At 37.1% G+C, this 11441-nt stretch overlaps 2 protein-coding genes across 3 annotated transcripts in view; both read right to left on the reverse strand.

Moving 5' to 3' along the window:
• mxd1 (MAX dimerization protein 1) overlaps positions 1 to 2849 on the reverse strand; it is a 30436-nt gene extending 27587 nt beyond the window's left edge. The window contains exons 1-2 of the mRNA XM_067406612.1: positions 1637 to 2849; positions 841 to 940 (exon numbers count right to left, since the gene is read on the reverse strand). Coding sequence (XP_067262713.1) covers positions 841 to 940; positions 1637 to 1703 — 167 coding nt within the window. The 5' untranslated portion in view covers positions 1704 to 2849. The remainder of the gene's footprint in view (positions 1 to 840; positions 941 to 1636) is intronic.
• Positions 2850 to 3443: 594 nt separating this feature from the next.
• snrnp27 (small nuclear ribonucleoprotein 27 (U4/U6.U5)) lies at positions 3444 to 9659 on the reverse strand. 2 transcript variants are annotated; one of them, XM_067406962.1, is made up of 6 exons: positions 9500 to 9659; positions 8656 to 8776; positions 8388 to 8500; positions 4734 to 4813; positions 4212 to 4276; positions 3444 to 3728 (listed from the first exon to the last, which is right to left on the reverse strand). In XM_067406962.1, the coding sequence occupies exons 1-6, from the start codon at positions 9534 to 9536 to the stop codon at positions 3674 to 3676; spliced, it is 471 nt and encodes a 156-aa protein (XP_067263063.1). In that variant the 5' UTR covers positions 9537 to 9659; the 3' UTR covers positions 3444 to 3673. The 2 variants fall into 2 exon arrangements, with proteins under 2 accessions (XP_067263063.1, XP_067263062.1); XM_067406961.1 differs by having other exon boundaries at positions 3444 to 4276.
• Positions 9660 to 11441: the final 1782 nt, after the last annotated feature.

The following is an 11441-nucleotide window of genomic DNA, read 5'->3' on the forward strand; positions in this document are numbered from 1 at the left end:
TGACATTTTAATTAAACATTACCAGATCCATTTTTTTTTTTAAATCAACATGCATGGATTCATTGTTCACAAGAAGAGGTATAATATGCATTCAGAAAATGGGGTGAATTTAATTTCATGCTGACTTTAAAGCATTCATTGTGACCATGTCTGCTCTGCTACCGGATGGTCTTTTGATGACTTTTTAAATGTAATTTTAATTTAACCTCATACTGATATGCGTAATTACTGCCAAATTCAATGCTAACACAACAAAACTAACAATCATAAGTTTGAACGTTTCACTACTGATGTAAACATAAAAAACAGCACTGCCTAATAATAGGTGGTAAACAAGCAATTTACAATAAACAAAACAGTAATCAGCTCTACTTTGAAAAATATTTAAGGCAACTGATTTCACACACTGACAGGCGACGGACAGTTCCGGGCACACTAATCGGATGATGCTGATGAAATCTGAGGTGTTGAGTAGTGAGTGAGTAAATTGTGACTGTGGGACGTGGGTGGTGAGAGTCACAGGGAAGAATCGAGCAGCATGTGAGTGTACGTCTCTCTCCATGTTGAATGTGGGATGGCGTGTTCTGACTGCATCTGCACGGGGATGAATCAGTGGGTGTGTTTGTGTCACGTACACACACGGCGCAGATATGTTCAGGTCTGCTAATTTAGAAATCACTCACGGGACACACGACCCTTTCAAGTGATGTGTGTGAATCATGTTCCTGGTTAGAGGGCGTATTGGGATTTGGAGGGAGAAAATACATGCAGTGTACACTAACAGATCTGTCATGATGCTACCATGGATTCGTTTTTTTTGTAGAAACTAGGTGGAAGTACCTGCTGCTGCAATTCTTCTTGCTTTTGATTTTTCGTTTCAAGCCATCCCTCTCTTTGTTGCTGGTGAAGGGTAACATGGAGGCATAGCCGTGCTCCGCTTCTGCAGATTCAAACAGAGACATTTAGAAGCTCATTATTAGACCACAAAAGCACATCGACTACCTGAAAATCAAAGCGATTGATTACAAATATTGACCACTTTTTTAGTTCCTGGGAGAAAAGTGGTTATGCTATACAATATAATGGAACAATTTCTTGACAAATGTCTTGCTTTTGGGTCAATGATGTCATCTGAACTGGAGTAAACCCAGTAGCCAGCCGAACCACAACAGATAGGGGGGAAGGGGGATGCACCAGGAAACCCTCCACTGTAAACCAACAGCAGTGCTTGAAAAATGCATTTCACTTCCACATATGCACACAAATATGTCACCAAGCACCATTAAAAATATATATATATGCCATATTCGCTTGGGTTTTATCCCTAGAGAGCGTTAACAACACATTAGTGTCCCCTGTAAAAGACAAGTGCATGGTGACTGACCAGCACACAGTCTCAGACAGCTGAAGTGGCCACTTCTCCATGTCTTGATCTTCCCCAAATGTCATAACAACGGAAAAAAACCCGACTGCATATCATGCATTGATTTCTAATAAATAGGTCGAAGCCCCTTTTTTATATATTTATATATATAGCAGACAAGCACCGTAGCAACAGTGTCAGGATTAATTTGCATGCCAAAATATAATAATATATGTCTATGATTGTGTGTATATATATAATACGTCACTTTACCTCTTTCTCTTCGATCAAGATATTCAGCTGCTTCGATCAACATCTGTAGTTTCTCAATAGCCGTCATTTTAGGCAATAAACACCGATAAAAAGGGGTCAGAAATAAACGAGGAAAAAAAACAAGCAGCAGCCTTTCGTTCCTTCACGCTTCTTCCTCCTCCAGCGTTTAGAATAAGAAAAATCCAGTCAGACGATTTTACAAAATATTTTTTTTAGTATAAGGCAGCGAGGGAAATGTCTAGATATGGGGCTTGTTGATAAAATGTGTAAAAAATGGGGAGTAAGAAAAATCTTAACAAATAAACACGCTGGTTTCCAAATAGCTGTATGATAAAAAAAACGAATAAAAATGTCCCTCAGCTGCCAAAAAATAACTAAATTAACTAGTCCTGTTCATATTAAACGAGATATTGGACAACAAATGTTAAAATTGTGAGAAAAACACGACACGAACAACAACATCAACAAAACCTTCCAGGTTGGCAAAATCTGGCAACTCTTCCTGAAAGCATGTAAGTGGTGACACTCAGGAAGGTCTAAAGACTTTTATAGATGAGCTGTCAAACAGATAAGAGCTCACAGCATTAGTTCTGCACTTGGTCAATTTTTAGGCTGTGATACTGACAGCAAACGCTGCTAACTAGAGACCATCGTCGAGTCTGGGAAAAAAAGAGAGGCAAAAAATACTGGATTGACAGCTCGGTCAGACCGATCTGATGAGGGTACTGGTTGCCAGATTGTATAGCTTGTCACACAAAAAAAGTGTATTTGAGCAGCTGGTGATATTTTTTGTTAATTTTTTTTTTTAGCTTTGGTGCTGCTGTGCTGGTTGCTGGCTCGTTCAACCCCAATTCCTTGTTGTTGTTGTTGTTGTAAAAAAAAAACGTTTTGATATGCCTGTCCAGCGAGGTGGTAGGCAATATTATGTCGTATAACAAAAAAAGGAAAAAACCTTGATTTTGACCGTTGAAAAAAATTGCGTTGAAAATAGGCTTTAAAATACAATACACGGCCTCCAAAAGTCCAAACAATCGCTGGTTTCGATATTTCAAGCGTGACAGACGATCTGGCTACTTATTAAACAGCTCTAGTTGCACATGCTAAGCTGTGGCTGTGTGCAACTGAGGAAAAATTAATCAAAAATAGGACAAAAACACACAGCTAGCGAAACCATAACGTCGTTCAGCCAGGCAGATGATGTTTGCTAGCTGCTGTCATGTTACTGTACGCCTGTCAGGCTTTCTGGAGAACCTGCGATACTATTGGATGGACGATACAGGAAGCGGTCATCTCATTGGATGCGTTTGCTGTCAATCTAACTGATCGTGTCTAGAAAGGACCAATGGCTGAGGTGCATTATAAAGCGTGAATGTATGAGTGCTGTAATGCGATTCCGCAAGATAATGGTGCAACTAAGCAACACTGGAGCGCCATTTTGGAGCGAGGGTACAACCTGTGCCGTAGTATTCTGGCATTTGCTCCTGAGCCAAAATGGATTATTATGCAAATCGTGTATTGTTGTTATGCTATGATTGGCTGGACCGCCACAGCACTGTCGCCTGTGATTGGACGCCTCTAAAATGTTCCGGAACTCATAACAGACACACCTCCCTTGTACATGCTGATGGTTAAAATGACTTCACATGTTATGTACGTTTTAAAAAAGATAAAGAAATAAAAATAATTCCATTATTATCTGGTTGTTTTTAGACCAATTAAGCACAATTAAAATAAGTAATAGCCCATTTGAATTGTCATATTTATCAAACACAATTATGCTAAAATTGCACAATAATGGACAAAAACATTCAACAAGAGTTCCCATTTATTTAGTACTGCAAGATTTTTGCTGAATACGATATTCAAGGCAAAGTATCCACAATATTTTTAAAATTAGCTACTACAAACTAAACTACAATTACAGACACTGACTGAAAAACAAAACAAGGAAAAATCTCTGGAACACATATTTACATAAACAAATGCACGTTTCATCAAAAAGTCACAGTCGTTAAAACATGGCTCCTGACGACTCCATCAAGCAATGAAATCCAAGGGTCTGTTGAAACCACCTTTCCTGTTCATGTATTGCCTGCAAGAGAAATATGATTACATCATTGATCTCCTTCCTGCAGCAAAACATTACATCACTGCCCACCAATGAGAAGGTTCGTCATTTAGTTGTGCAGTACCTGCAGAGGTGATTGGCCAAATACGGTGCTGTTGCTGGGATATTAACTTAAGAAGTTAATTTTCTCACAACAAATGCCGTTTATACATATAAAAAAGGATTAACATGTTAACGTTGCACTGTACCGCCTGCGGTACACATACTGTTCAAAAGAGACCAAAACCATGCAAATACTTCAAATGCTTCAAGAACAGCATGTAATTTACTTCGGGTATGCCTTTTTTAGGCATTTTAGGCAAATTTTACAGGAATGCTAAGGGGTTAAATTACAAAATTAAAGCCCGGAATTGCAAATCACTGAGCAAATATCAAAATGGAGGATCTGGGGTTTGAGCAGATGAACAGTGCTTAATTTCAGAAAACAAATACTGTAAATACACAGACCTGTATTTTCTCTTCTGTGACACATTAATTGCAAACGCAGCGACATTTCCTTCCTTCTTTTTGCCCTGTTGATTAAAAACAACAATCATATACCAGACATTGTTTAAACAATGTAAAAATGATTCTGCATAAAAAAAAAAAAAAAAATAGGGAGGAATATTACAGCACACAATACTTATGATTTTACCTTCAATTTTAATTGGTTTTAAACAGGATATTTTTGTAGCATGCACTGTCTAGCTGTGCCATCTTGTGGTTATTTGTAAGATCAGTTTTGTCATTTTAAGAAAGCAGCAAGCAGCTTGTGGAACACTGTGTACTTTTACCCATGATGACCAAAGAAAACAGCCAATGCACATACTAAACTATGTGACTGACAACAATACATTGCCATTATTTCACATAATTCAAGTATAAAAAGATAAAACTCTGTACATATTATTACAAAGTGCAAAGTACATCTTTGGTTGTCCTTGTAGGATGTAATCTAACATGATTTAGCAGTAAAGAAAGTGACCTTACCTTTGTGCTGTCAAAGGATCCAAAGCCCATCAGTTTCATCATCTCGATTTCCTCTTCAGTCTTTCCCTGCATGTCCTCAGCTGCACAAGCAATCAGATAAGAAAGGGCATCAGTTTAAAAGTGTCACGCGTGGGTACATTCAGAGCCAGTTCTCAGCACCATGATATCGAAAAGGCATTCACAATCACAACCCATTTTACTTATGTAGTTTGACAATTAAGGAGGATTTCTGACTGAGAAGTGTAGGCCGAAGGTCAAGTTCAACCACGAGAACATCTTGATGTATGAACACAACCATTCAAGTCTGGAACCAGGAAGTTTTTTTTACTTTTATTCAGCAAGGACATATTAAACTGATCAAAAGTGACCATAAAGACATTTATAATGTTACAAAAGATTTCTATTTCAAATAAATGTGTTCTTTTACACTTTCTATTCATTGAAGAATATTGTATCAATGTTTCCACAAAAATATTAAGCAGCACAGCTGTTTTCAGCATTGATTATAATAAATGTTTCTTGAGCAAGAAATCAGCATATTAGAATGATTTCTGAAGGATCATGTGACACTGAAGACTGGAGTAATGGTGCTGAAAATTTAGCTTTGCATCACAGGAATAAATTACTTTTTAAAATATATTCAAATAGAAAATGGCTATTTTAAATTGTAGTAATATTTCACAATATTACAGTTTTTACTGTATTTTTTAACAGCCTTGTTTATTTGCTATTACTGCCATAACATTTATTACATTATTGTTTGGGAACTAAATTGAGGTCTTGGGAAAGATTCGTTGATTAACATAATTTCAACATTTTTTGCACGGTTTAGGTGGTTCAGTTATTTCAGAGGCAAATCAAGTTAAAACATCTGATGAATGATTATGAAAGATAACTTCTTTGGAATAACATGAACTGATGAATCATGCACAATAGTAGGAATGTGTAGCTGACCTGGAAAAAAAAAAAAATAAAATAAAAAAATACGTATTGCTGCCTGCACACAATGTGCATGTGACAAATTGTATACTTTAACTTTATCAATAAAGTAAGCAGTAAAATTTGATGGGTCATTGACTTTAGATTATTTTCACATCTTCCTGACAAAATTTTACTTCGCTTTGACTGTTTTAAAGGTGCCCTAGAACCAGTTTTTACAAGATGTAATATAAGTCTAAGGTGTCCCCTGAATGTGTCTGAAGTTTCAGCTCAAAATACCCCATAGAATTTTTTTAAATTAATTTTTTTAACTGCCTATTATGGGGCATCATTAACTATGCACCGATTCAGGCTGCGGCCCTTTAAATCAATGTATGTCTTTTCCATGTACTGAACTCTTGTTATTCAACTATGCCAAGGTAAATTCAATTTTTGATTCTAGGGCACCTTTAATGATTCTAAGTGGGAAAAACTTAAGATACAGAGAATGGCTAATGGTGGGTTCAGACTACACAATATCAGAACAATTTCAGCACAATCCGTTTGATGTAGAGTCTCGGAAACATGCTTCTCATAGTAGACAACAACCAACGACAAAGTTCTGACAAAAAGACTAGCATGTTAGCATTAGCATATGACTTTCTAGCATTTTTTTTCAGTCCTCCAAGACCGGCTTTGTTACATCTGTGATGTTGACCAAATGGGAACAGAAAAGCTCTTCTGTACACAGCTTTCAAACATGGTGAAACGAAAGAGAGATGATGGTATTGGTGCTGCTTGGTGGAATTATGTGCTTTTCTGATGATAAGACAGCCAGTCCTAAACACAGCAACTCTGTTGCTATTGTTTGTTTATGCCCGTTTCTGGAAGTCAGTCACCTGTTCCACGTTCTCAATGACATCACGCACGTCATTAAAGATGGCAAATGATGAATGATCGGGAACCAATGCACAGTCTTGTCCATGACACAATAAGAATTTAGGAGTCAATGGCAACGCATAATCTGACAGAGTGACTATCGTAACAAATTGTGTAGTCTGAACCCAGCATAATGCAAATCCTATATGGGACTTTAAGGAGTGCTGAAGTGATGGCGTATTTTTGTAGGCCAAAACCTAGAAATTAGTTAGCGTTTTAGCACTTCCAGTTCCGTCGTCCTGAAGTCAATGGGCTTTTGGTTACATGCCTGGAATTAGGTCTATGGTGAACACAAGATCAAGATATTTTCACATTTTATTCTACTACATAAAATACACCAGTAATACACTCTTAAAGGGATACTTCACCCCACAATGAAAATGATCCCATAATTTATTCACCCTCAAGCCATCCTAAGTGTATATGACTTTCTTCTTTCAGCCGAACACAATCGGAGTTACATTAATCTAACAGCGCTCCAATGTACCGCTTGTGGTACACATACCATTCAAAAGAGAATTAGAAATGCTAAGGGTTTAAATAATATCCTGGCTCTTCCCAAATTTGTAATGGCATTGAATAGTGTTCTAGTTTTCAAAGCTCCAAAAAGCACATCCATCCATCATAAAAGTAATCCATACGACTCCAGTGGATTAATAAATGCCTTCTGAAGCGAAGCGATGGGTTTTTGTGAGAAAAATATCCATATTTAAAACTATAAACACTTCCGGAAACGGCTGTAGGTGCATTCATGAGAGAGTGGAGTTCCAGCGGAAGGGTGACCTCTGACCTAACGTATGATGTAGGTGTAGCGTAAGCTAAGGTGAGAATAGATGCCTCTCAAGGAAACCATGCAAGTTTCTCATGAATGCATGTACAGCCGTTGCCGGACACCAGTGATTATAGTTTATAAAGTTTTATGCACTTTTAGGGGCTTTGAAAACTAGGACACTATTCAATGGCATTACAAATCTGGGAAGAGTCAGAATATTATTTAACTCCGACTGCGTTCGGAGTGTTTGTGCATATTTTTCTTACAAAATCCCATCACTTCTCTTCAGAAGGCATTTATTAACCCACTGGATTCCTTTTATGATGGATGTGCTTTTTGGAACTTCAAAAACACTATTCAATGTCATTACAAAGCTGGGAAGAGCCAGGATATTATTTAATATAACTCCGATTGTGTTCAGAAGAAGATCATATACACCTAGCATGGCTTGAGGGTGAGTAAATCATGGGATAATTTTTGGGTGAACATTAAAGCTTTTATGTCAAAAGCAGTTGCTGACAAGTGGCTAAATGAAACTACAGAGATTGTCATGGACATTATCTTCATCAGCCAAATAGGTAAACTCATCTACTCACTAGTCCCTTTTCACAGCATCGGTGGGTTTCTAATCACGCTCTTGCAAACTATTCCAACTCAAATTTACAGGATTAAGGAAAAAAACAAACAAAAAAAAAACTGAAGGAGTTGTCGAAAGCTTAGTGTGGTGACACTGAACTCATGCAATTGTGGTGTAGTTTGTTTATAGCCTTATATGTTTAGCTTTTTACTTCTGACGATTGCATTTAGTCTTCAAAATTCATAAAAGCTGTTTGTGATTATGATAAAAATGTGCAAGAATAAACTTTTGTTGGTCACAGAGCTTATTTTCTGCAGTAATCCAAAAGTAAATGGAAAAATCCTATTTCTTTTTCAAGGGAACCAGGGTGATGCGAACTTCAGGGTTGGCCTACAACAGTACGCCACTACTGCAGCACTTTATTGAAGGATAAAACAAAGCACCCCACCTGATATCTGATGGACCTTTGCTGGTTTGTCTTTAACTTCCTTCCTGTCATCGTCCCGTCGGTCCTTCTGCCGCACTGGAGACAGGGAGGAGGAGCGGTGTCGCCGTGGAGACCTACATAAACAAGACAGGCACACAGCTGGAGGAGGGGTTATCAAAAACTAAACATTGAGCCCAGAGCTCCACTTTTTATCTAACCATATTAACAGGCCTGTTATCTTTTTCACTAATCAAATATGTACAGTGAGTGTCTGAAGCCACAAGCTCACCTGGATCTGCGTCTTTGGGGGGAGCGTGAGCGTGACCTTCGTCGGTCTCTGTCGCGGGACCTCTCGCGTTCCCTGCGCCTCCTCTCACGATCTCGCGAGGTTGAGCGTGAACGCCGTCTCTCTGGAGTGAGAAATCAGTAAGCCATTACCAACAAAAGGTTGGAACAAAAAAAAAAAACTTTTGTGTTTGAATATATCAATTTGCCAGCTGCCTGAAAAGTCTATTGTGCCCTTCATCTGGTTCTTTACATTCGTATTAATTATAAATAAGTATTAGCACAAGGTCAACCAGTATTTAAAAAAGCTAAACTGAATAATTAACAATTTAAAAAATTAATTTTCAATATGCATATAACAATCTAATTACCACACTAACCAGATTATTTTCATTTCTTTAATATTTATTCCATTATAAAAATAATTGTAATGCTATAATCAATTTAGTGTGAACAATTTTTTTGAGATGCCACTGATGTTACAATACTTGCATTGTTTGTGAAATAAAATAAACATTAAAAAACAAAAGAAATATTTTATAGTAATAAGACGTTAATAAATAACAATGAACAAAAACAATCAATGTGACATAAAAAGATAGTTAAGCAACTAATGAAATGCTAAAATGTATATGTATTAATGCTAAAATAGTTTAATAATTCCACTTGCAAAACGGTTATCTGTATTACATTGGGATGTAGAAACATTTAAATCATAGAAAGAGCATGATGAGCAAGATAATTTGATCAGTTTTTTGTGTAATTAATGTTCGCCAGCTGTGATGTTAGCAACAATAACCAGCCACACGCTACCACCCATATATTTAAAGAAATAATTGAATACAAACCTCGTCGTGGTGGTGTTCGGCTCCTGCTTCTCCCCATTATTAAATCAGTATGAAGTAGACTCCTTTCTTTCAAACAGCACTTTCACAAACTTCCAGAAATTTCCAGACTCAATCGTCTGCTGGTCGCCATCAACTGTGCGCCACAAAAAGCAATCCGGAAAAACAAACCTTCAAGTGTTCCGTGAAAATAGTTCCTACCACAAATTACGCTCCCCTCACTGAATATACAACCCAAATTCCGGAAAAGGACGTTGGGACGTTTTTTAAATTGGAATAAAATGAAAACTAAAAGACTTTCAAATCACATGAGCCAATATTTTATTCACAATAGAACATAGATAACATAACAAATGTTTAAACAGAGAAATTTTACACTTTTATGCACAAAATGAGCTCATTTCAAATTTTATGAAATCTCAAAAAAGTTGGCATGGGGGCAACAAATGCCTGAAAAAGCAAGACATTTTGAAAATATTCAGCTGGGAGAACGTCTAGCAACTAATTAAGTTAACTGATATCAGGTCTGTAACATGATTAGCTATAAAAGGGATGTCTTGGAGAGCCAGAGTCTCTCAGAGGTAAAGACAGATAGAGCTGTGAAAGAGTGCATAAAAAAGATTGTGGAATACTTTAAAAACAATGTTCCTCAACATCAAATTGCCAAGGCTTTGCAAATCTCATCATCTACAGTGCATAACATCATTAAAAAAAGATTCAGAGAAACTGGAGAAATCTCTGTGTGTAAGGGACAAGGCAGAAGAACTTTATTGGATGCCCATGGTCTTCGGGCCCTCAGACGACACTGTATCACTGTCAATGACATTACTAAATGGACCCAGGAATACTTCCAGAAACCACTGTCGGTAAACACAATCCGCCGTGCCATCTGCAGATGCCAACTAAAGCTCTATCATGCAAAAAGGAAGAAATAATTGAACATGGTCCAGAAGTGCTGTTGTGTCCTGTGGGCCAAGGCTCATTTAAAATGGACTGTTTCAAAGTGGAAAAGAGTTATATGGTCAGACGAGTCCAAATTTGACATTCTTGTTAGAAACCACAGACGCTGTGTCCTCTGGGCTAAAGAAGGAGACCTTCCAGCGTTTTATCAGCATTCAGTTCAAAATCCAGAATCTCTGATGGTATGGGGTGCATAAGTGCATACGGTATGGACAGCTTGCATGTTTTGGAAGGCACTATGAATGCTAAAGGGTATATAAAGGTTTTGGAGCAACATTAAATGAAAAACGTCAGAAAACCACAAACTCTTCAGCAGCTGGAAACCTATATCAGGGAAAAATGGGACCAAATTCCAACACCAAAACTCCAGAAATGCCCAGACATCTTCACACTGTTTTGAAAAGAAGAGGACATGCTACACCATGGTAAATATGCCCCCGTCCCAACTATTTTGAGACCTGTAGCAGGCATCTAATTTGAAATGAGCTCATTTTGTGCATAAAATTGTAAAATTTCTCAGTTTAAACATTTGTTATCTATGTTCTATTGTGAATAAAATATTGGATCATGTTATCTGAAAGTCATTTAGTTTTCATTTTATTCAAATTTAAAAAACGTCCCAACTTTTCCGAATTCGGGTTGTAGTTGGAATGTGAAAAGAAAATGTATATATTTGCATATCTGTTTTCAGTTAAATACTTCTGAGATACATTAACATGAAATATAAACTTTTTGCAACATGTTTGTACTTGAAAATGACTAGAATGTCTACAATACACAATAAAGAGTTAGTTCACGCAAAAATAAAGAAAGAAAGAAAGAAAGAAAGAAAGAAAGAAAGGAAGAAAAACGTAATTCCAAAGATGAACACAAGTCTTAGGGTTTGGAAAAGAACACAAGGGTGAGTAATTAATGACTGAATTTTATTTTTGGGTGAACTATCCCTAAGTCTTGTTTCGAAATCCACCCCAAAGACAGACTACAA

This window comes from Chanodichthys erythropterus, chromosome 13 (genome assembly GCF_024489055.1).
Source record: "Chanodichthys erythropterus isolate Z2021 chromosome 13, ASM2448905v1, whole genome shotgun sequence".
Taxonomy (NCBI): domain Eukaryota; kingdom Metazoa; phylum Chordata; class Actinopteri; order Cypriniformes; family Xenocyprididae; genus Chanodichthys; species Chanodichthys erythropterus.

Coding starts and splice junctions, on each gene's coding strand:
- snrnp27 (XM_067406961.1), bottom strand. CDS start 9,536: ATGGGGAGAAGCAGGAGCCGAACACCACCACGACGAG. Junction 8,777..9,499: donor CCGAACACCACCACGACGAG/GTTTGTATTCAA, acceptor TTCTCACTCCAG/AGAGACGGCGTTCACGCTCA. Junction 8,501..8,655: donor CCCCAAAGACGCAGATCCAG/GTGAGCTTGTGG, acceptor TTGTTTATGTAG/GTCTCCACGGCGACACCGCT.